The sequence below is a fragment of the Hemiscyllium ocellatum genome, chromosome 22 (genome assembly GCF_020745735.1).
Source record: "Hemiscyllium ocellatum isolate sHemOce1 chromosome 22, sHemOce1.pat.X.cur, whole genome shotgun sequence".
Lineage (NCBI taxonomy): Eukaryota > Metazoa > Chordata > Chondrichthyes > Orectolobiformes > Hemiscylliidae > Hemiscyllium > Hemiscyllium ocellatum.
The window spans coordinates 22,639,004-22,664,631 of NC_083422.1; the positions used below are offsets into that span (position 1 = coordinate 22,639,004).

Consider the following 25,628-nt stretch of genomic DNA (forward strand, 5'->3'; position numbering starts at 1 on the left):
GATCTTACTACAAGTCAAGTTTCTTAAAAGTAAAGCTGAACATGAGCAGAGCAAACCCAACATACCTGCTGGATCACAGCCTTCACTTGTATACCTTCATAGTTGCAAAATAATCAATGTCTCTCTGCAGTAAAAAGGGCATGGGACTGAAATCTTCATGCCAGCTGCTGATCAAGCTGCACATCGCAATAATACTACCTGGCACTGCCGGGACAAATAAAGAATCAAACAGTTATTTTAAAGTCTCACTAAGTTCTGAACATAGGTTCCAAAAACAGAAATAACTTTTCATAGAGTTCTACATTTCTAGCAAGTAAAGCTTGAGCCACTGACTCATGCAGGACAGTTTCAATCTGCACTGAGGCAGTCAAGGTTCTGCAAGACGGCCGTGACAATTGGTCTGAACGTTCCAGGTCTAAAGATGCCAAAAGAGGTCAAGCAGAGCTCCTGATCATGATCCAGTGACGCCTACTGGGAACTGTATGCTTTTGGCCAACAGTTGAGAACAGGATTAAAACTTCCTGTGATGCCTTACACAGAAGAAAGGCACATTGACAATCATTCTCTGTGCCCACACGTGCAGAAAAGGAAATCTCTGCAAGAGTTGCCAGAGCCACATAATTGTACTCACAGGAATTAACCCACTTCTGGGAAAAACTAAGTAAAGATAATTAAATTTAGAAAACAAAAATAATGATTTCTGAAATAGTTTTAGGAACTCTGGCAGGTGCTGAATAGCATACTTAGAGTCATAGAGATGTACAGCACAGAAACAGACCTTTCGGTCCATCTCGTCCATGCTGACCAGATAACCTAAATTAATCTAGTCCCATTTGCCAGCATTTGGCCCATATCTCCCTAAGCCTTCCTATTCATATACCCATTCAGATGCCTTTTAAATATTGTAATTGTAACAGCCTCCATCACTTCCTTTGGCAGCTCATTCCATAAACACAGCATCCCCTGCATGAAAAAGATACCCTTTAGGGCTCTTATATTTCTTTCCCCTCTCACCCTAAACCTATGCCCTTTAGTTCTGAACTCCCCCACCCCAGGGAAAAGACCTTGTCTATTTACCTGATCCATGCCCTCATGATTTTATGAACATCTGTGATGCCACCCCTCAGTCTCCGATGCTCCAGGGAGAATATTCTGCAATTTGCTTTTCCTTTACATGTTAAATCATTCAATAAAGATCAACAAAAGACAAATTTAAACATAGGATTCAACTTGTGGTGGTAATGCGCCCTTGCTATTTGAAGAAAAGTATGTTTTGTTTATTTTATTTATAAGGTGCAAAATATATTCTGTAAAATTATTGATGAATGTTTTAATTTCGATGCAATCGCACATGACTAGTAAAAAAAAACCTGAATTACTTTATTTATCAAATTAATGTTTGGAAATATACTGTAGTCATGAATAAACTCATATTTCATATGGAGAAATAATCTTCTGTGCATCTGGTATAAAGCAGTAGTTCGATCATACTACTACTTTTTTCACCTTGCATTTTAATGAGTCTGAAGCATCCTATGCCAATCTTATATCTTGTCACAACAGCTTTACCATGACTATTATGTTCCTAAACACAACTCTTTTCGAAGTGCCTGTTGCTGTCTTGCTGCCCTTGCAGCAGCCATTCCTTCTGTATCTTTTCTCTGAGTCAGCTCGCAAATATTAGTCCTCTGATCCAAATCTCTTTCTGTTCTAACAGCCCAGTTCATAACATTTGTGAAGAAACACAATGATCTATTTACACCCATATTTGGATTTTGATTACCTTGACTAGGCAAACAGTGGAACAGACCTGAGAAGCCTTCGATGATTCTAATTTGTCTGTTGCACTACTACAAATAGATAATGAATGTAGAAAGAATGGTACTCCATTATCCTTCAACTATATGATTACAATATACTTTGCATTTGCTGAACATATTGCTTGCCAACAGGGGAGGATATTATTCCACCAGAAAAAAAACAAGCTTTTTGCCTCAGAAGCAGCCAATAGTATGGGAAGAACAGAATATGATAACCTGTCAAATTCTCCCATGCTTAATTTACTGACTACACTCTAATTCCTAAATGAATCTCAATCTGCCAAAGAAAAACAGAATATGGTGTGCAGAGCAAACACAGTTTACATAAAGGACAATCAAGGACCACATTTGAAACAAAAACAGCAAGTGCTGAAGAAACGCAGTACACTTGGCAACATCAGTAGAGAAAAATAAACAATGTTAACATTTTAAGTCAAGTGATCCTTTGTCAAAAAGACAGGACCACGTTCTATGTTTTTTTTTGCTAAGATGCTTTTTTTAAACTAAAGCAACTACCTTTGCTTAACACATTCTTTTGAACAGCAAACATGTATTGCGTAATTTTGAAGAATATAATTCGTAGTGAAACAAAGCAGCCAACCACAATGAAGTTGTAATAATAGGCCCCAGTCACTCAAACAGCTAACAAGCCACTTAAACATGGGAGAAAGTTGGTGATGGATGTAGGAGGAGAAATAAATGTAGTCAACAATACTGTAGTTAAGTGTCTACTTTTCTGGCAAGTTCATAAAGTGTTTTTACTGACAAAAGCTGCAGATCTTTGTGAGCTATGTAACTGAGAAAACATTTTCGCTTCACATACAGACTGGCAAAGAAATGTATTTTACTTGGTTTTTCCAGTAAGTTCTCCAATTTACCACAATTATCTAGGACACTTTTAAGGGGAATTTCAGTGCCACAGAATGGACTAGACAATGTCATAGGGTCATAGAGTGGTACAGCATGAAAACAGACCCTTTGGTCGTGCTCGTCCATGCTGACTAGATTCGTCCATCCTTAATTAATCTGGTCCCATTTGCTAGCATTTGCCAATTTCCCTCTAAATCCTTCTTATACATGTAGCCATCAAAATGCCTTTTACATGTTACAATTTACCAGCCTCCGACACTCCCTCTGGCAGCTCATTGCATTCACTCACCATCCTCTGCATGAAAAAATTGCCTGTTATGTTTTTTTTTATCTTTCCCCTCTCAGCTTAAACCTATGCCCTCTAGTTTTGGACTCCTCTACTCTGGGGAAAAGACCATGTCTGTTTCCCTTATCTATGCCCCTCGATTTTATAAATATCTGCAACGTCACCCCCTCAGCCTCAAATGCTCCAGGGAAAACAGCCCAGTCTATTCAGCCTCTCCCTATAGCTCAAGCCCTCCAACCCTGGCAACATTCTTGTAAATCTTTTCTGAACCTTTCAAGTTTAACAACATTTTCCTTTAGCAGGAAGATCAGAACTGAATGCAGTATTCCAAAAGTGGCCTAGATTTGATTGCAAATTCAATTTAGACAATTGGTTGAAACTATTCTGAGAAACAGGTTTCACTCATAACCTTGTCCCTCAACTTAAAACTATCCTTAATAGGTGAAGTCACTCAGGTAGATCAAGAAATGGTAAATATGAGAAATACCATGCTACTACAGTTGAGGACACTCTGCTAATGATGAACTGTAGAGTGTAATTGGGATAAGAAAGAGGGCACTTTGTTGTTTGTCCAATGTGCAACCTTGTCCTACATACATGATGCTGATACTGGCAAGTCAACTGCTCTACTCTCCATCAAAAAACAATGTACAATATTTTAGTGCAGTGAAAGGCCTTCATGTAGTAAACTGTAGGTGATTAGGAAATTAAATTTGGCAAGAAACCACAAGAAAATATTGGGGTAAATTATCAAAAGCTTGATCAAAGAGAAAGCCTTTGAGAAGCATCAGATAGAAGGATAGAAAAGTAGAAAGGTTGAAGGAAGGAATTCCAGAAACAGATGAAGACATGGCAACTAGTGGTGAAACAATTAAATTTAAGGATGCGCAAGACACCAGTTTTACAGGAATGCAGATATCCCAGATATTTAAAGGATTGGAGAAGATTTCAAAGATTGGGAGAGGTGAGGCTCCGTAAAGATTCAAAACTAAGATGGTAATATTAAAATTGTAACACTGCTCAAATAAGATTCAATGTACATTATTGAGTATAGGGGTAGGAGGTGGTGAACCGGACTTGGACCAGGTTTCAACATGGATAGCAGAGTAATGGATGAATAAGGTTAAGGGCAGGTGGAAGATTGAAGACAAGCAGGGATGCAGTGGAATAGTCACATCTGGAACTAACAAAGGCTGAGAGAAGGAATGGTGCACCAGATGAGCTTGAGACAGGAGATGGGTCAAGTGGTATTATAAAGATTGAGACTGACCTGAATGATAAAGCAGACATCTGGTCAAAAGTCCAAGGATGACACTATGGTTGCAAAGAATCTGATATAACCTCAGGTGGTTGTTATGGCCAGTCCAAACCCCCGCAAAATCTAATTAAGAAGATAGTCTAGACCCTAATTTGTTTCTTACTTTAAAGGGAAGGTGTTGCATTCAATTGGTCAACCTACTCAATGTTAAGCAATATACTCATTAGTTTCACATTTTAGTTCAAATAAAGACAAAATAAAAATAAAAGAATTGGCTTAACTGTAACTCTATCAAATTGCTTAACAAAATAATATTTATATATTAACTATTAATAATTAACTGTCCAAATATAGTGACAGCCCATAAACACACCCTTGGCAAGGCAAATTCAGCAAAAAAGATTGTCTCACATGCAATTCTAACAGTAGAAAGAGAACTCCAGCTTTTAGCTATAATAGAGAGAGGAATAAGAGCTTTCCATATTCATTTTCAAGACCCTATCAACTGTTACTCAAGGCTAAAACTAAAAAGAAAACCTTGATTCTGTGGGAGCTGGATTCCACCCATTCATTCTGCTTCTATTGTTACTTTATTGGCTTCGGAGCAGAATACCCGCCACCTTGGTATGAACTTTTTTTTCACAAAACAAAGGACAAAATACATCTCTCAAAGCCATAGTATCATCACATAGTTGCCATGGAGAAGTATTGAGTTGATAGGTAGAGTAACTGTGGCAAGGGCCGAAAATGACGGCTTCAGTCTTCCTAATATTGAGTAACTGATTATTTCTGCTCAGCTCATACTGCATATTGGATATGCAATGCAAAAAATTAGAGATAGTTAAGACATCAACGAACTGGTACTGAGCTAGAACTGGGTGTCATAAGCATTCATACAGAATCCAAGAGCACTGCTTTCTCTTAAATTCATAAACACAAAAATGAAAGGAAAAGGGAGGCATATTTACATTTGGACAATTGCTAGATATATTAACTGATCAGTGTCATGAACTACATATGTCTGGTTTGTAATTCTCTTCATTAAGAGATACTGCAACATCCATACCAGAACTGTCTTGTAGTTCAGCTGCTACTTTTCATTTTTACACCTTCCTACCACTGTATAATTCTAAGAAAGTTTCTCCTGATTGACTTTCATGTGTAAAATAGACATTTTTCTCTTAGCTTATTTTTCTAAAACCTGTTAGGGAGGGACTCTTTCTAGCATATAATAAGTAATAATTACTTCATGATGAATGCACATCTACGTTTCTGATGTGTTATTACACAGATCTCAACAAGGCACTACAACTTTAAGTCAGCTGGATGGCATCACAATATGTATGATATGTAGATATGTTTCCAACTTATTCTTTATACAATAGGTCAGTCAGTTAGTCAGCCAGACAATAATGTACATAATGTAATAGTTACATGAGTCAGCATTCAACCTGGATTGTGCGTAAGTCGGATATGTCATATTCATGTACATAGTTAGTTGTTAATAAACTTCGATATAACTGTCTCAAGAAGAACCCGTCGATATTTTACATGTGCTAACATTTAGATAACCATGTGGAATTGGCACACAAGGATTTTTTTTTTAAATACAATATTTTTAAACAAATAAATCCATGGAATGTTAATTCAAAATAGTTCATTATTGCAAAATACATAAGGATCATTACAACTTTTCCATGGTGCTGCATTTCCAAACAGATTCAAAAGTTTGTATTCCTGGGAGTTTTTGTTTTCTCAGTACTTCTGAAATTCTTTTTCTAAACCGAGTTGATCAAAGAGCAAATGACCAAATGGTCATTAGATGCCATATTTTATATAAACAGAGAAAGAAGAGACCGCAACAGCATGTTGGGCAAAAACACTGAAGCTGAAAACATCCTGGACAATTTAATAAGAGAAACATATCATTGCAGTGTGTCAAAAGAGACATAAAAGCTGAGTAATAAGGACAAAGTGCTACTCCTGGAATTGAACAGGAAACCAGAAACCACTGAAAAACCAGTGACACTACCAGTGACTCATGGCACACACACAAATAATTAATCATGCAAGCATAATTAGACCTTTCAAATGCTTTAATTAAGTGAAATGTTTACACTTTCCTCTCTTATAGACACACCACCCATTATACCCACTCTGAAGAATAGTTGATGCTTTGGCATGAATTCCAAGACAAGGTGCAGCCAATAGTTCAGCTAATCACAAACAATGAAATCAGTGTATAATCATGAGAAGACTGACTCAGAATTACAGCTGATATTCATCACAAGTAATGGCTAGTGTTTACATAGCCTAAATATAATTTTCTATATGTTAAATATACTTTTATACTTATTCAAATTTTCTTTATTTTTCTTTAATCTTTCATAGTGTGTGGGATCCATTGCTAAGGTCAGTATTTCTTGCCTATTTTTAAATACCCTTGAATCTAATGGCATGTCAGGGTAATTTAGTGGGAACCACATTGCTGGTGAATGAGCATCTTACTTAAGGCTGGAAGGGATTTCAGAGGAAGGAATAATTTCAGTAGTTTTTACTGTTTGTTCACGTATTTAGGAAATTAATAATTTAGAAGTAGATACAAATTGTTCAAAAATATTTATTAATGACTATACAATTTCTTTTGCAAATGAACATTTTAATGAAGATAGATATAAGAGACATTTTAATCAGAATGCAGGAATCGCTGGCTGGGCCACTATCTATTGCCCATTCCTAATTGCCCCTGAGAAGGGGATGGTGACCTCCTTTCTTGAATCACTGCAGCCCATGTGCTACAGGTATACCCACTGAACTGTTAGGGAGAGAGTTGCAGGATTTTGGCCCTGCCACAGCGAATGAATAGCAGTAGATTTGCAAGTCACGATGGTACATGGCTTAACAGAAACTTGCAGGTGGTGAGTTCCTATATATCTGCTGCCCTTGTCCGTCTAAATGGTAGTGATCGTTGCATGGAAGATGATGTCTAAGGAGCCTTAGTGTCTTGTTACAGTGCATCTTGTAGTTGATACACACTGCTACCATCAATGATGGAGAGAGTGAATGTTAAAAATGCTAGATGGAGTGCCAAACAAGAGGGCTACTGTGCCCTGGATGTTGTTAAGAGTGCTGTTTGTGCTGTTGTTTGCCTCATCCAGGCAAGTGAAGAGTATTCCATCAGACTCTTGATGCACGTCTTTTAGATGGTGGGTAGGCTTGGACATATCAGGAGGTAAGTTATTCCCCACAAAATTCTGAGCCTCTGACTTGCTCTTATAGCTACAGTATTTAGATGTCTCATCAGTTTCTGGTCAATGGCAATCTCCAGGACACTGATAATTTTTATTTATTCATTCAGTTTATGTTTGTGTCACATGCTGAGCCAGCATTTATTGCCTATCCCCTGGTTGCCCTTGAGAGGGTGATGATGAGCTGTCTTCTTGAACCACTGAAATCCACATGCTGTAGGTTGACTCATAATTCCATTATGGAGGGAATTACCAAATTTTGATCTAGTGACACCGTTATATTAGGTAAATTAAAGTTCACAAATGTAAGAAATTTATTCCAACATATACCAATAAGGAGTATAAAAGGAGAGATCATATTCCAAAGTAATGATGGTACTCCTACTTGGAACACGAACACACATCATGGAATGCTAGAATACAAGCAATCACCACAAGATGAATACCTGATAACTGTGTTCCTTCGATAAGTACTATTTGCTTTCATGTAGCAAGAGCAAAAAAGATCAAAGTGCTAGGAACCTTGGATCACAAACATATCTTCCAGTGGCTAATGACTAACACAGGCAGATACACAGCATTCAAGCATTGCCCATCCTCGCAGTGTCTTTACTCAGGGATGAAGAGAAACAAAAAGAATGATTGTATTAAATGAGAGAAATTGTAAAATTTAAATATAATGTGCAAAGCACTTGTGTATTTGAATGTAATAGATCCAATTGATGCTATAGGATGGTTAATTTGTAATGCTTTATTCCTTGTTTAATTGCTGCATAGTACTTGTAAATATCTTTTGTATAGTTCTTGTAATTGTTCACAACTTTTAGTATCCTGTTCTTGTGGATACAAGTTCTAGCATCACGATTCAACTTCAAGCAAGATAATCTTAACTATTTGCTTTTATTTATAAACCATGCTCTATGTTGATCGGTTGTTATTCAAGAGAGAATTCTTGCTTCTGTTCCTTTCGTGAGGCAGAGTCATTTCATATGATTGCAACATGAATTTAACACCATAAAGCATCCCAAGCACTTTCATGGAAGGGCTACTCAGTCAAGTTGAAAGACTCAAGGGGAAATTAGGAAAACAAAATCACCCAAGTAGTGGTCAGGGTCTCAGCAGACAATACAGGCACATTCTCCCAAATCATTTAAACATTTTCTAATCAATCTGTTCAGAGATGTTATTACAGAACTCTGGATTATATGGGACACTTACCTGGGTGTACTGAAAGTAACAAGTGCTGGAGATCACAGTGGGTCAGGAAGCATCCATGGAGAGAGAGCAAGCTAACATTTCAAGTCTAAATGACTATGATGAAGAATCATCTAGACTCAAAACATTAGCTTGCTCTTTTTCCATGGATGCTGCCTGACCTGCTGTGATCTCCAGCACTTGTTGCTTTCAGTGCAGATTCCAACAACTGCAGTAATTTGTTCCGACTTACCTAGGTGTTTTGGCTTAAGAGGTAGGGGCACTACCAATGTGCCACAATAGCCCATCCCATAACAAAAGGTGGCTGGTCATGCACCTCACCACACATAGAATCCGTACAGTGTGAAAACAGGACCTTCAGTCCAACAAGTCCACACCGACCCTTGATAGAGTAACCCACCCAGACCCATTCCCCTACATTACTTCAGAGTAATGCACCTAATGTACACATCCCTGAACACTATGAGCAATTTAGCTTGGCCAACTCACATGTACATCTTTGGATTGCGGGAGGAAACCAGAGCATCCAGAGGAAACGTGCGTAGACACAGGGAGAATATGCAAACTCTACACAATCACCCAAGGCAGGATTCAAACCCAGGTCCCTGGTGCCGTGAGGCAACAGTGCTAACCACTGAGCCACCGTGCTGCCCGGTAACACGTCCTGAAGGGTAACAGACTAAATTCTAGGAAGTGTGGATCGCTGGGGTCGGCTTGTTTTTCACCTGGTGCAACGAGCCATGCCGCTGCTTTTTGTGCCACAAACTTTTGATATTTCTCAGACCCATTCCTGAAGGAGAACTCTCACCAATTTCTAGAGAATAAATGTCAATTCCAGCCATCTACATTTTTAGAGTGCCCGTGCAGTTGAATCTTCCTTTTATGCCAGCTGAGTGGGTAATAATCCTTCTGCCACAACTCTGCAACAGTTACACACAGCCATTCCCTGTGTCAGTTATAACTTTTGTCTGCCAATTGTACTGTATACTCTACAGGTACTATTCATAAAAATATGAACAAAGCAAGAAAGACAAAAAAAAGCTCCAAATATCAAAAATATTAAAGAATGATGTTAGTTCTTAAATTATGCAGTTATTTTTTCTCTTGAAATTGGTACTCCAGTAATAGCTTAAAACAGGATCATAAAATGTTACACTATAGAGGAAGGTCATTCGACCCATCCTGCCTGTACCTGCTCCCGGAAGAGTTACCCAACCAATCTCATTCTCTAACCCTCTCTATTCATCATTTTCCAATATGCAGCCTGCTCTCTTTCGAAATCTCATGACCAACATTTTCGCAATGTATTTCTCATCAGAGACTGCGACGGTGTAGTTTGAAGCCAGCCCTAACACTCAGACACCTTGAGCACTGATAGAGCGGCGCGGCCACTGTCTCCTGGGCTGACAGTCACAGGTACCCGTCCCAGTGGAGAGATTCCCACACTGGAGCGTTCAGGGAGCTGGTGATCGGATGACATAAAACGGCATCCCCGTGGATGCTGCGCTCAGGCAGTATCGCAGTGCAGTACTTACAATGTGACGGTTTGGTTCGGCAGGAGGCTGGACTGCAAAGTTTCCAACAACTCGCCATGACTGCACGCCACTTTGATCCGGATGATCTGTCTGCCCGGTCCCTTCGAGCGCTCACTGGTACAGCTGCAGCTATCGATGATCAAGTCAGGGCAGCTCCTGTTGCCGGCGGTGACCCCATACAACCCGGCGATTAAATGCACCCAGAGCAAGAGTTTCATCGTGAACCCGATCTTGGGAGCGATTTCTGCAGTGCCGGTCTCTCGTTGTCTGAACTGCTCATTTCACCAGTAAATCGGGCGGACTGTGACAAGTCTCTCTGCAAACTTCTCTCTGCGAGTGTCCAATCTCACCTAGTGACTGGGCATCACCAGCATGGTGTTCCTTGCCAACTGTTGATGCAGAATCCTTGGCAATAGTCTCGGGAGGTACCATTCGGCTGGCATTGGTTTCTCTTGTTGGGGCTCTGTCACTGGGTTTGGGTAGATCACAGGGTCTATCTCTCTCACACACACACACAGGGGAAGGTGCTGACAGTCCCCAGCAGTTGACCAGTTGCAGCCTCGACCCCTTGGAGGCACCGCACTTTTCACATTTTTTTTCCCAGCCACGGGCGGCCTGAGATCTCAGGCACGGCCGGAGTTCGGCTTCCCGCTGCTGAGTTGACTCCACCGGCTCAAGGAAAACAAGAGCCAAAAGAAATAAAGTTCTTTTTTCTCCCCTCCCACCGTGCGTTCAACTCTAAACTCAACAGGTCCCGAGGTGCAGCGGCCGCGGCTCCAGTGCGCTCAGCTCTCCCCCCGGAGTGGAGCTGTCAGTGGGCAGGCAAACTGAGGGCAAGTGGCTGTCAGTCCGCCCCGAGTTAGCCCAGCCTCCAATCAGGCAGCCTTCATACCTTCCAGCGCTGATTCCTGCTTTGGTTTCGGGGAGGGTGGGGAGGAGGGAGACAACTTGGCTGCACTCTGTAATGGTTCACTGACATGACCACGTTCCCTTCGGCATTGTTTAGATTTGACTTCCACAATGTTCCCCCGGCACAGTTCATCAAGGGGAGCAGGAAAACGCCGAATTGTACAAAAGAAAACTTTGTTGTGTGTGCTGGAGAAACGCTGTGATTCACGTGACTAGAGGGGGACACGAGACAAGGCAAATGACTGACCTGTTATCTGTACCGTTACTTTCCTACTCATCTGTCAATGATAATACACCGGGACTGACGCTCACTCATTCCTGTTTTAAAAATACATCCAAATCACAGCGCCTCATGGTTAAACAGGCTTGGAAACTCTCTCTCTCTTTGGATATAGTATTTCTAACAACATATGTTTCCTTATTCAATTGCAAGTACTGTTGGTATATGCCTATCCTTTTCATAAACTACAAGGAGTGATGTACTCTGAAACCTCAAGCAAGCAGATGGGACAGACAGCTCTCCTTACAGACAACAGCTTTCACATGAATAGATTATTGTGCTTGTGAAAATACATTGCTTTCTTAAAACAATACTTAGTTTTGCTCATTTGCAAAGGACTCACTAAACTCCAATTTTAAGATAATCTGTGGGATTTTATTTCAGTGCACATGAATTTTGCAGGTATTATCTCATTTTCTGGGTTTAAAATTTTATCAATCCTGCTGAATAGTTTAGATACAAGGGCAGGGAACAGAAATTTATCTCAAGGAGTGTTGCTGCCAGTTTATTTGACTCAAGTGACCATCTAATTCCCTTTTGAAATCATTGATGGTCTGCCATCCTAGTTAGCCCTGTGTTCCACTTTGTTAGCATTCAGTGTTTTTAAAAAAGGCTTTCCTCACATTAGGCTATAATCCTTGGCCAAAAACCTGTCCTGGAGTCCCTGTACCATCAGTTAATGGGAACAGGTTGTCCTTGTTGAGGCTGGTTAGATCTCAGCTGGAGCATTGTGCACAGTTCTGGCTGCCTACACTTCAGGAAGGAAGGGAATATTTTCGAAGGAGTTCAGAAGTGCTTTATGAGAATGGTTCAAGGGATGAGAAACTTCAGTTTTGAAGAAAGATTGGAGAAGTTTGGGCTGTTTTTCTTGGAGAGGAGATTTGATTGAAGTACTCGAAATCAAGAGCGGCCTGAACACAGCAGATGGCGAGAAACTTTTCCCACTCATAAATGGATCAAGAACACAGGGCACAAATTTAAAGGCTGTGCAAAAGAAGTAAATATGATCTGAAAGAAAAAATGTTTTCACACAGCGAGTTGTTCCCGTCTGGAATGCACTGCCTGTAAGTGTGGTCGAAGCAGGTGCAATTGAAGCATTCGAGAGGGCATTAAATGATTATTTAAATAGAAGCAATATGCAGGGTTATGGGGGAACGACAGGAGTGAGGAATTATTCATGGTGCTCATTTGGACTGAATGACCTGCAGCTGTAGCAATTCTATGATAAACCTTCCATAATCTTAGATACCTCCATCAAATCTCCATTCAACATCCTTTGCTCCATGGAGAACAACCCCAGCTTCTGTAACATTATCTTGCAGCTAATCCCTTCCCCTCAAACTCTGCAACCATTCTGATAATCCTGCCATCTCATAAGAACCTTCTGTAAGTGTGGAGAAAAGAACTGAATGGAATACTCCAAGTGTGGCCTAACTAAAGCTTTTATACAAGTTTACCATCATATTTCTGCTTTTGCACTCAATAACTCTGTCTATGAAGCCTAAGATTCTGAATGCATTACTAACTATAGTACATAACTGTGTACAAGTTATAATTCTAAGGTAAATGTTTGGTTAAAAGGAAGGGATCAGTTTTCACATGAGCAACATTTTGGAAGCATTTAAATCCCATCGTCTCACAAAGTTGCTAAACAGAGACTGCTCCTGCCAACTCTGTTCCCAAAAAGAGCCTAAAATGATTTTTATTGAGTTTTTGCTTAAAATTATTGTATATGAAATCAAGGTCTGTTGAAGTACAAGATTGTTTCTTTTTTAAATCTGGTACATCATCCAGGACTGACTTTGAAATCTGCATTGCTTTATAATCTTGTTCATGTCAGGGCAAGAATTTGAATTGATATGTGAGAAACTGAAAATCTATTGTGATTGCTTTCATTGACAAGCTTTATAACTTAAATTTTCAACGGCAGTCACATGTTAAGTCTACCTTCACAATTTATTCTTATGTATCTGCTTAAGCTGTGTAGAATGCCTCATACAATCTCTAAAGTTCTTCTCTAATGTTGTGGTCACCTTGATATCACATGTTGATGCACTCAGACATGAGGCACTGAACAGCTGTCTTCAAATATGTGCCATTCCACGATCCTTTCAAGCAGATTGGCTCTTGGGTGAGTTTGAATTCTACAGCAAATGGATAGTGAATGCAAATAATTTGAATTTTTTGGCTAAAATTCAGGGGTCAACCTACATATAAGCTTTGTGAAAAATGAATAACTTTATTTGGCTTTAATTGCAGGTCAACCTTTACATGATATCAACTTCATTTATGCAAATGCAGTACTTTATTTCAAATTGTATGGTGACGGACTGGCTATCGCCTTTCCTACTTTTCAGGTGACGTTTACAAGAAAATCCATTGGCAGTAAAGCAGAATGAAACATATTGAAGTTGTGAAAGATGCCATTTCAATGTGTGCATTTCCTTTCAGAATAAAAGTGCATATCTTAAATTCCTTAAAAACCTGTCTGAATCTGGACTGCAATAACACAAATACACCATATTCAGATGCTGGAAGTCACAAATAAAAATGGAAGTGATGGAAATACTCAGTATATCTGACAGGACCGATGGAGAGTAAAACAGAGCTAACAACTCAGGCCTTTGGCTGCTCATCAGAATTTGATTTAGATCGACCTGAACTGTTAATTTTGTTTCTGACTCCACAGATGCTGTCAGATCTGCTGTGTATTTGCAGAATTCTAGGCTTCAACTTGAATCCAGTGTTGAGGAGATTCTGCATTGCTAAATGTTCTGATAAAAATATTTAATAAAGAGCCTATGCAAAATCTGTACATAAATTCCTATCAACAGAACAATTTCCCTGCTCAGGTCAGTGCATACTGACAATTGAAAACTTGGGATTGGATGCCTCCACATTCACCATTCAATTAGAGCTAATGGTTGGGTTCCGGAAGAGAGAGACCCAACAGGTGATAATGAGCGCTGGAAATCTAGCATTCCCATTGGCAGAGTTAGACAACTACAAGACCGTCTTAAAATGGCTGAGGCTTTTGATTTGACACAATGTTGGCACATTCATGGGGTCAGTGCCTTACCTATCACTTCCAAATTATCTTGTTGCCAGTCTAATGCTAGGAAGTTCACAGTGGAGTCAGCAACCAACCTTTAATTGGTCCTTTAATTAATCTAAGTGATTACTTACCACTGTTGTGTGGGTAGTCCCTGTGATATGTACTCCACTTCTGCCAAGATCACTCAGATGCAGGCATGCATTAGGGCAATCTTTCCTGTTCCCACCTCTAAACCTGCCTCTGTGGATCCAGGAAGACTGCCCTGTTTCACAGCAAATTTTGAAGAATAACAAAGAGTTCACCATGTATTCTGGACAACTTTTCCCTCAACCAACAATAGCCACCCTGAGCCAATATTCCTCTGCAGCCAATATCACAAAAAGTCAGATTAATTGGTTGCTCATTTTATCATTGCCTGCCATGCACAAAATATCTGACAAGTTTTCCAACATAACAGTAGTTACTGCACTTCAATTAATCGCATGTGGTGTGTCTTCAAAATGTTTTGCAATTTGATGTGGTCCCCTAGAAATGAAAATAATTTCAGAATATTTTATCAAAAGCAAATCAAAAACACTATTGTAGGATTCTCTGTGCAGTTTAATCGAACCTGTCTGTCTTTGATTATAAGGTAATGCATGTGAATTAATACTCATTTGTATTTGTTGCAATGATTTTTTTTGAGAAAACAACAATCCATATAACTTACAACAAATATTAAAAGTCAGTTGTCCAGAGTGAAATTCTAGAAAACAGACATGAACATAAAAAAAATTGTGGGATTATCTTGAGTCAGGTATCAAAGGATGCGGACTAATTCATGTGTGAAACTAGAAGATCGGATTTTTAATATTTTTTCATGGGTCATGAACCTCTTTTGAGAAGGTGGTTGTGAACTACCTTCTTTAAAAACTAAAGTCTATATGGTGTATTTATATTGCTGTTAGGCAAGGAGTTCGTGAATTTTGACCAAACTTCAGTGAAGAAACAATGAGATAGTGTGGCTTGACAGGATCTTGCAGGTGATTGTATTCCCATGTGTCCCCAGACCTTCTAGGTGATCCAAATTGTGGGTTTGCAAGATACCTTAAAGAAGGCTTGGTAAGTGATTGCAGTTCATCTCGTGTTCTACTGTACACAGCAGTAGTGATAGGTGGTGGAGGGAGTGGATCTTTAGATTTGAGAATGTGATGTCAATCAATTGGACTGTTTTGTCCTGGATGGTATCGAGCTTCTTGAGAGTTATTGGAGCTGCACCCATTGAAGCAAGTGGAGAGTGTTCTATCACACTCCTGAGTTGTGCTTTATAAATGGCAGATAAGATTTGATTATTTGTCACAGAGTTTACCAACTCCCACCTGCTCTTACAGCCATAGTAATTTTTATGGCTTGTCTGGTTCAGTTTCTAGTCAATTGTAACCCCCAAGATGTTGATCATGAGAAATTCAATTTGGTAATGCCATTTTTTTATCAATAGAAGGTGGTTAGATTTATAGAGTCATAGAAATGTACAGCATGGAAACAGACCCTTCTGTCCAACCCGTCCATGCCGACCAGATATCCCAACCCAATCTAGTCCCACCTGCGAGTACCCAGCCCATATTATTGGAGATGGTCATTTCACAACATGAATATTATTCAGCATTATCAACCTAAACTTTTACCACAGATGTCATAGAATTCCTACAATGTGGAAGCAGGCTATTTGGCCTATCAAGTCCCCAAACACCATCCCACCGACACCTCCTACCCTGTCCCTGCATTCCCCATGGTTAACCCACCTAGCTTATACTTCCCTGGACACTATGGGCAATTTACCACGGCCAATCCACCTAACCTACACATCTTAGGACTGTGGGAGGAAACTACAAATGAAGAGGAATACAATGGGCCTCACGACAATGTCTTATTTTAAGTGAGCTGTCCATAAAACCACTTCATTATTCTTCCCAAATGTTAGTGTTTTCTGCACTTCTTTATCAATACTGATTAGATTAACCACTTGATGGGATAACAGATGATATTTGACAGAATTTTAAAAAGTAAAAATAAGAATAAAATAAAGTAAAGCATGTCCTTATTAACTTTTTACTGATACTGCATCCAGTTCCAAAGTAACAGTATTGTATTGCAAATGGTTTCAAAAGCCTAGATTATGGATTAATAGTAATGATCTTAATTGCATGTTGTTTCAAAAGAAACAATATTATCTGTTTTATATGCAATATATTGGTGCATTTGCCAGGTCACAGTTTTATTTTTTTAATCTAAGTCATAAGAATTACTCAGTGATATTAAATAATGGTAAAATATAAAATGTTGGCATCTTAACGGAATACACAATTGCCTATTCAGTTTTGTTCTTTTCCAGTTCTCTACTTGAAGACCGGTCCTTTAGGATTATTCACCAAAACACATCAAACTACTGACATGCCTTGCTGTGAGTGTGAAGGCAGACCCCTAATCTGCCCCAGTGGGATAAGGGATCAAACCCCATGCTGTTAGCATCAGTCTGATCGATATAGCCATTCAGCCAACTGAACTAACAAGGCATCCCCCACCATATTGTCTATCTTTCCATAAAAAACATGAGTTTTTCAAAACTTCTGTTTTCTCCACAGCCCTGCTTGATGGAATACCTTCTGAAGCAAATATCTTCTTCCTTCAGTGTGTAGACCAACACAGTGCACTCCATGTGTGGTTCTACTAATGAATTGGAGGTGTCAGTATTTGACTGGGATGGTCAAAGTTAAAAAATCACACAACAGCAGGTTATAGTCCAACAGGTTTATTTGGAAGTACTAAATTTCAGAGTGCAACTTGATGAAGGAGCAGCACTCTGAAAGGTAGTACTTTCAAATAAACCTGTTGTTGTGTGATTTTTAATCTGGTTCTGCTAAGACCAATCCATTTGCTGGTACTTTGTACTCCAATGCTTATACATTAAACTCTTGGTAACAAAGACGGACTTCCTATTTTTCATCCTAATTGAGTGCTACAATTGCGTGCAACTTTTCTGTGATTTGTGTACAAGGATTTACCAATTCCTCTGAAGATACCACATTGCACATTCACACGCCATTTAAACATATCCTGCATTTCTTTTTAACATTTTCTTTATATTTTTACTTGCCAAAATGGAAGATTTCACACTTCCCCAGATTATATTGATAAGGATAGAACATTGACATTTATAGGAGGTCATTCCACCCATCGTGTTTGTTCCAGCTCCTGAAAGAATTGCCCAGCTAGTCCCATTCTCCAGCATTATCTCTGTATTGAATTGAATTGAATTTATTGTCACGGCACAGTGAAAACCTGTGTCTTGTGAGCAATACAGGCAGGTCACATAGTTAAGTACCATAGATAATAAATAATAGGCAAACAGCAGCAAAAACAAAAACACAGGTACAAGCGAATGTTAAGAGTTTGTCAGTCCATTCAGTAATCTAACAACAGTAGGGTGGAAACTGTTTTGAAACTGGCTGGTGCATGTGTTCAGGCTTCTGTATCTTCTCCCCAATGGTAGAGGTTGTAGAAAAACATTGCCAGGGTAGGATGGATCTTTAAGAATGTTGGCAGCCCTTCCTTGACAGCTGGCCTGGTAGATGGATACTATAGATGGGAGGTTGGCCTTTGTGATTGTCTGGGCCGAGTTCACCAGTTTCTGTTACCATCTCCAATCTTGAATGGTACAGTTGCCAGACCAGGTAGTGATACATCCAGACAGAATGCTCTCGATGGCACATTTATAAAAGTTGGTAAGGGTATTCGCCGTCATGCCAAATTTCCTCAGCTGCCTGAGGAAGAAGAGACATTGTTGAGCCTTTGTAACCAGTGTGTCCACATGAAGAGTCCAAGAAAGCTTGTTGTGGATGACTACTCCCAGGAGCTGGACACTTTCCACTCATTCCACCTCTGTGCTGTTAATGTGTAGGGAGGTATGAGTAACATCCCACCAAAAGTCAATAATGAGTTCCTTGGTTTTGTTGGCATTGAGAGCTAGATTGTTCTCAGTGCACCATTTTTCCAGTAGTTCTCTAAATTCCTAACTTTCAAATGTATATCCAGGTGTCTTTTTATCCCCTCTCCTAGCAGCGCATTCCAAATTCAAACAAATCTCTGAGTAAAGACATTTCTCGTCATCTCATTCCAAACGCTCTTGCTGACAACCTTGAAATTATGACCCAGTTACTGACATACCAACTAATGGAAACAGAATTTCCTTATAGCAAAGATTAGATTACTTACAGTGTGGAAACAGACCCTTCAGCCCAACAAGTCCACACCGACCCACCGCAGCGCAACCCACCCAGACCCATTCCCCTACATTTATCCCATCATCTAACACTAAGGGCAATTTACCATGGCCAATTCACCTGACCTGCACATTTTTGGACTGTGGAAGGAAACCGGAGCACCCGGAGGAAGCCCACGCAGACACAGAGAGAATGTGCAAACTCCACACAGAGAGTCGCCTGAGGCAGGAATTGAGCCCAGATCTCTGGCGCTGTGACACAGCAGTGCTAACCACTGTGCCACCGTGCCACCCACTGGAAAAATGGTGTACTGAGAACAAATTAGCTCTCAATGCCAGCAAAACCAAGGAACTCTTTACCCTTTCAAAATTGTTCATAATAAAAGTTGTCTATATGCTCTTGCCTCTTTGTTTCCTTCTCAGAGCATATTTTTCCATCTCATGTTGCATTATCAGTGAACTTTAATATGTTAAACTAAGTCCCTATATCTAGATCATTGGTGTAGATTATGAATAGTTGAGGCCACCCTCGCTACTTACACTACCTCGCTATTTACAGCATGTCAGAAATGCCCCATTTCAACTCTTGTCCCTGTCCTTTAATTCCACGTCAAATATATTCAGCTTATAACAACTTTCACTAAAATTATTCTGCAGATATTTTTACTAAAGCTATATCACTTGCATTATCATAATCTACTTTCTGTCTAAAATACATCTCAGTTCTCCAAATGACATACATGATAAGTCTAATGATTTACATGATGCCAAGTCTAGTATCAAGTATGATCGCTGAGATTTGAGCAAGCTATTTGCAGTTCGGGCAAGTGTGGAAGATTACAACAGGTCTCCTTGCCATGAGACTAAAAGGAATAATACCAGCAAGGGTTTCTGCTCCTACTCTTTCATCAAGTTTTTATTGAGTTCAGTTTTTATCCTTGGCAGATATTCCAATTAAATTCTACATTCAGTACATTGCTGCAGTTCTGTTTTATTAGCTGTTATGTGGAGAGATTTGCTGAAAAATATGACATTCTGATTACTTTTTATTGTCAGCTATTTGCATTAAATAATGTAGAACAATCTTTTTTTTCTTTTTATGGAATATATGGATTCTTGTATTTTGTGGACTCACTTTAGTCAAGTCATTCACCATGGTTATTTGTGCAATTCATCACCACAACAGATAAGTGTATTATCGCCACCTGGTGTTCAACAACTTGGGGAACATGAGACGCAAAATCACTTTTCTCTGTAAAAGTCAAGTTATACGGGTGCTGGCAAGTGACTGCAGACTGGAATAAAACTTCATAAATACTAACAGTTAAACCAGTTTCCAACACTCACCTACTCTGTACAATGTAGTCCAGAATAGTGAAATTAAAGCAGGAGAACAAAAGCAAGATATAAAATGCTCAAAATTTTCAGTTAGGTCTGGAAGCAGATGTGGAGACAGAAGCAAAGTTAATGGGCTGACCTTTCCCATTTTTTTTGATAAAGTGTTACTTTTCAGGGATTTTCATGGAAGATAGGACCTCACAACCCACATCAATTTTTCTCACTAGGAAAAGAAGCAGAAATCTGAAACAAAAACAGAGGATGCTGAAGAAACTCAGCAGGTCTGGCAACTTTAAAGTCATAGTGTCAGAGAGTTGTACAGCACAGACACCGACCCTTTGGTCCAATTCATCCATGCCAATTAGGTATCCTAAATTAATTGAATCCAATTTACCAGCACCTGGCCCATATCCCTCTAATCCCTTTCTATTCATGTACCCATCCAGATGTCTTTTAAATGTTGTAATTGTACCAGCCTTCATCACCTCTTCTGGCAGCTCAGTCCATGCACACACCAATCTCTGTGTGAAAAGTTGCCCCTTAGGTTCTTTGTAAATTTTTCCCTTTCACCTTAAACCTATGCCCTCTAATTTTGGTTTCCCCCTACCCTGAGAAAAAGACCTTGACTATTCACCATATCCATGCCCCTCATGAATTTATAAATCTCTACAATGTCACCTTTCGAACTCCGACAATCTCGGGAAAAAAACCCCATCCATTTCAGCGTCTCCTTATAGCTCAAAAACTCCAATCCTGGCAACACATTTGTAAATTGTTTCTGACTCTTTTCAAGTTTAACAACATCTTTCCTATAGCAAGGAGATCAGAACTGAATGCAGTATTTCACAAGTGGCCTAACCAATACTTGTACAGCCTTGACATGACTTCCCAGCTCCTATACTTAATGCACTGACCAATATTGGCAAACGTAACAAATGCTTTCTCCATTGTCCTGTCTACCTATGACTCTACTTTCAGGGAACTATGAACCTGCACTCCAAGGTCTTTCTGTTCAGCAACATTCCCCAGGACCTTACCATTAAGTGTGTAAGCCCCGCCCTGAATTGCTCTAACAAAATGTAGCACTTCACATTTATCTGAATCAAACTCTATCTATCACTCCTTGGCCCATCGGCCCATTTGATCAAGGCAACCCTCTTCACTGTCCACTACACCAACAGTTTGGTGTCATCTGCACATTTACTAACCATATCTCCTCTGTTCACATCTGAATCATTTGTAGAAATGACAAAAAGCAGTGTTCTGTGGAGAGAGAAGCAAATATAAATGTTTTGAGTATTCTTCAGAAATGAAAAGTGTTGGAAATTTAATGGAAAGGACCAATTTTCAACCTTTCACATCTTACTTACACCCTTTTATCATTTTTTTTCTTTCTTCACTATTAACAACCCTTTTGACTTTTGGGTTTCCATACCATTTGTGCTCTTGCTCCGCCTCTGTTTCTGTCAAAAGTGTATTCAGAATCCATTTCCTAATACCTTTCAATTCTGAAGAGTCATACTGGACTTAGAGAGTTATCTTCTTTCCACATATGTTGCCAGGTCGATTGAGTTTCTCCAGCATTTTTTGTGTTGGTTTTAAATTTTCTCATGCTCCTCAGCTCATTAAGGATGTAATAAGCCTCTACAATACCCAGTGCATGCAGACATATGTATAAGTAGCTGAAGCTCCCATTGCTGCTGGGACAATTTGTCTCATATGCAAAATATTGGTGCATTTGCCAAGTAATGATCCCAGTGCACATTCATACTTTGGTCAGTGTGTTGTCATGGGTTCAAAGAAATGGCCAACAGTGCTAAAAGAATGCTGATGACCTTCTGAGTTCCACAACAGGAAGTGGCATCGTTTTCTCTCTGCTACCTTATACTCACAAGGCCACCAAAACTCTGTCACTGCACACAGCTCCCAAAAAGGATTGAAACTCTCACAATTACATGTAGTATGTCCAATCAACAGTTCCCTCATTCTCCTGCAGTACAAAGTCTTTTTGCCGTCTGTACTTCCTACTCACTCACTGGAGATTCCTCATTACCTCTCCTGTATCATCTGCTTCCACCATACTCAATCCATCCCTTTGCCTCTTTTCAGTTCATGGAAGCTGTACAATGGAAGGAAGCAAAGGGAGCTGTTCAATGGGAAGTTCACACCTCCACATGCCCACATAGTTAAGTGGCCTGCTAAGAAATGGAGCTCAAAATGCTGCATCTCTCAGGTTAAATGGTGTTCTACGAGACATACAAGAACTTCTGTATGATCTGCACAAACCCCAGATTGTTGAAGGCCAACAAGTGATGGAACGTTGTAAAGGAAATGCCTCTCAATTGTCCCCAGGCTGCTGCCTATCTTGAGGGACTGCCATTATAACACTCAGATTCCATATACTGCTGAAGCCTTAAAAGCTATCTAACCTTAACACCTTGTAATGTTACTGCCCTATCTCACTGACTGCAGCGTCTTCCAAACAGTAAAGAGGATGTATAAAGTTCAGATTCTTTAAGAATCTTTATGACTTCTATAGGTATATCAGGAATAAAAGAATGACTTCTATAGGTATAGCAGGAATACAAGAAAAAGATTAGGGCCAATCAAGGATAGTAGTGGGAAGTTGTGCATGGAGTCCAAGGAGATAGGGGAAGCGCAAAATGAATACTTTTCCTCAGTATTCACACTGCAAAAAGACAAAGTTGTTGAAGGGAATACTGAGACACAGGCTACTAGACTAGACAAGATTGAGGTTCACAAGGAGGTTAGCAATTCTGGAGAGTGTGAAAATAGCTAAGTCCCCTAGGCTGGATGGGATATATCCTAGGACTCTCTGGGAAGGCAGGGAGGAGATTGCAGAGCCTTTGGCTTTGATCTTTATGTCGTCATTGTCTACAGGAATAGTGCTAGAAGACTGGAGGATAGTAAATATTGTCCCCTTGTTTAAGAAAGGGAGTAGAGAAAGCCCTGGTAATTATAGGCCAGTGAGCCTTCAGTTCTTGGTAAAGTGTTGGAAATGGTTATGAGCGATAGGATTTATTACAATCTAGAGAGAAATAAGTTGATTAGGGATAGTCAATATGGTTTTGTGAAGGGTAGGTCGTGTCTCACCAAACCTTATTGAGCTCTTTGAGATGGTGACCAAACAGGTGTTGAGGGTAAAGCAGTTGATGTGGTTTGTATGAATTTCAGTAAAGCATTTAATAGCGTTCCCCACAATAAGCTATTGCACAAAATACGGAGCCATGGGATTGAGGGTGATTTAGTGGTTTGGATCAGAAATTGGCTAGGGTAGTGGTTGATGGGAAATGTTCATCCTGGAGTACAGTTACTAATGGTGTACCACAAGGATCTGTTTTGGGTCCACTGCTGTTTGTCATTTTTATTAATATCCTGGACAAGGGCATAGAAGGATAGGTCAATAAATTTGACACGAGGGTCAGTGGAATTGTGGATCGTGCTCAAAGATGTTGTAGGTTACAGAGGGACATAGATAAGCTGCAGAGCTGGGCTGAGAAATGGCAAATGGAGTTTAATGCAGAAAAGTGTGAAGTGATTCACTTTGGAAAGAATAACAGAAATGCAGAGAACTGGGCTAATGGTAAGATTCTTTGTAGTGTAGAACAGCAGAGAGATCTTGGTGTCCATGTGCATGGATCCCTGGAGGTTGGTAAAGGTTGTTAAGAAGGTAGATGGTGTGTTAGCTTTTGTTGGTCAAGGAATTGGTTTTTGGAGCCAAGAGGTCATGCTGCAGCTGTACAAAACTTTGGTGCGGCTGCACTTGGAATATTGCTTACAATTATGGTCATCACATTATCACATTATATATTTCCCTCCCCTCCCCTATCAGCGTTCCGCAAAGACCACTCCCTTCGTGACTCCCTCGTCAGGTCCACACCCCCCACCAACCCAACCTCCACTCCCGGCACCTTCCCCTGCAACCACAGGAAATGTAAAACTTGCGCCCACACCTCCTCCCTCACTTCCCTCCAAGGCCCCAAGGGATCCTTCCATATCCGCCACAAGTTCACCTGTACCTCCACACACATCATCTATTGCATCCGTTGCACCCGATGTGGCCTCCTCTATATTGGGGAGACGGGCCGCTTACTTGCGGAACGCTTCAGAGAACACCTCTGGGACGCCCGGACCAACCAACCCAACCACCCCGTGGCTCAACACTTTAACTCTCCCTCCCACTCCACCGAGGACATGCAGGTCCTTGGACTCCTCCACCGGCAGAACATAGCAACACGACGGCTGGAGGAGGAGCGCCTCATCTTCCGCCTAGGAACCCTCCAACCACAAGGAATGAACTCAGATTTCTCCAGTTTCCTCATTTCCCCTCCCCCCACCTTGTCTCAGTCGGTTCCCTCAACTCAGCATCACCCTCCTAACCTGCAATCTTCTTCCTGACCTCTCCGCCCCCACCCCACTCTGGCCTATCACCCTCACCTTGACCTCCTTCCACCTATCACATCTCCATCGCCCCTCCCCCAAGTCCCTCCTCCCTACCTTTTATCTTAGCCTGCTTGGCACACTCTCCTCATTCCTGATGAAGGGCTTATGCTCGAAACGTCGAATTTCCTATTCCTTGGATGCTGCCTAACCTGCTGTCCTTTAACCAGCAACACATTTTCAGCTCATCACATTATAGGAAGGATGTGGAGGCTTTGGCGAGAGTTCAGAGGAGATTTACTAGGATGTTGCCTGGTGTAGACTGAAGGTCTTGTAAGCAAAGGCTGAGGGACTTGAGGCTGTTTTTATTAGAGAGAAGGTTGAGAGGTGACTTAATAGAAACAAATAAGATAATCAGAGGGCTAGATAGGGTGGATAGTGAGATTCTTTTTCTCAGATGGTACTGGCTGGCATGAGGGGACATAGGTATAAATTGACGAGTGATAGATATAGGACAGATGTCAGAGATAGTTTCTTTACTCAGAGAGTAGTATGGGCATGGAACACCCTTCCTGTGACAGTAGTGGATTCATCACATTTAGAGGCATTTAAGTGGTCATTAGATAAACATATCGATAATAATGGAATAATGTAGGATAGAGAGGCTTCAGATTGGTCACATAGGTTGATGCAACATTGAGGCTGAACATCTGTACTGTACTGTGCTCTAATGTTCTATGTTTTAAGATGGGATCAGCTGAAGATTCCACTTATATAGTCAAATGGTTAACAAAACATTTATTCATGAACAGAAAAATTCAAGGAATGCAGAAATAAACAGCATGCTTAAAAGTCTCATCTGACATTTTTACATCAGTTTTCATACCTTAAACTGCAACATAATGCTTCAGAGCTGCCACATTCACATATTTGACTGTAAGTACATGATAACACGGCCTGTGGTGTTTAAAGGTGCCTGTTTTTCTTGGGGGAGAAATCACATTGGAAAAAGGTCTGTATTCATTTATCCTAATTTAGCCTTTGCACTTTGGTAATGTAAGATAAATGCATACGCTCAAGGAGCTCAGAGTTCCTTATCTAAGCGTGACTCTGGATTCTACGCAAAGACAAAGACTCCATGCCACACTGTGTGAG

The 25,628-nt window shown here is 40.2% G+C and overlaps 1 protein-coding gene across 1 annotated transcript in view; it reads right to left on the reverse strand.

The window, feature by feature from the left end:
• The window catches only part of LOC132826241 (adhesion G protein-coupled receptor A3), a 544,117-nt gene extending 532,791 nt beyond the window's left edge, over nt 1–11,326 (reverse strand). The window contains exon 1 of the mRNA XM_060841943.1: nt 10,233–11,326. Coding sequence (XP_060697926.1) covers nt 10,233–10,450 — 218 coding nt within the window. The 5' untranslated portion in view covers nt 10,451–11,326. The remainder of the gene's footprint in view (nt 1–10,232) is intronic.
• Nucleotides 11,327–25,628: the final 14,302 nt, after the last annotated feature.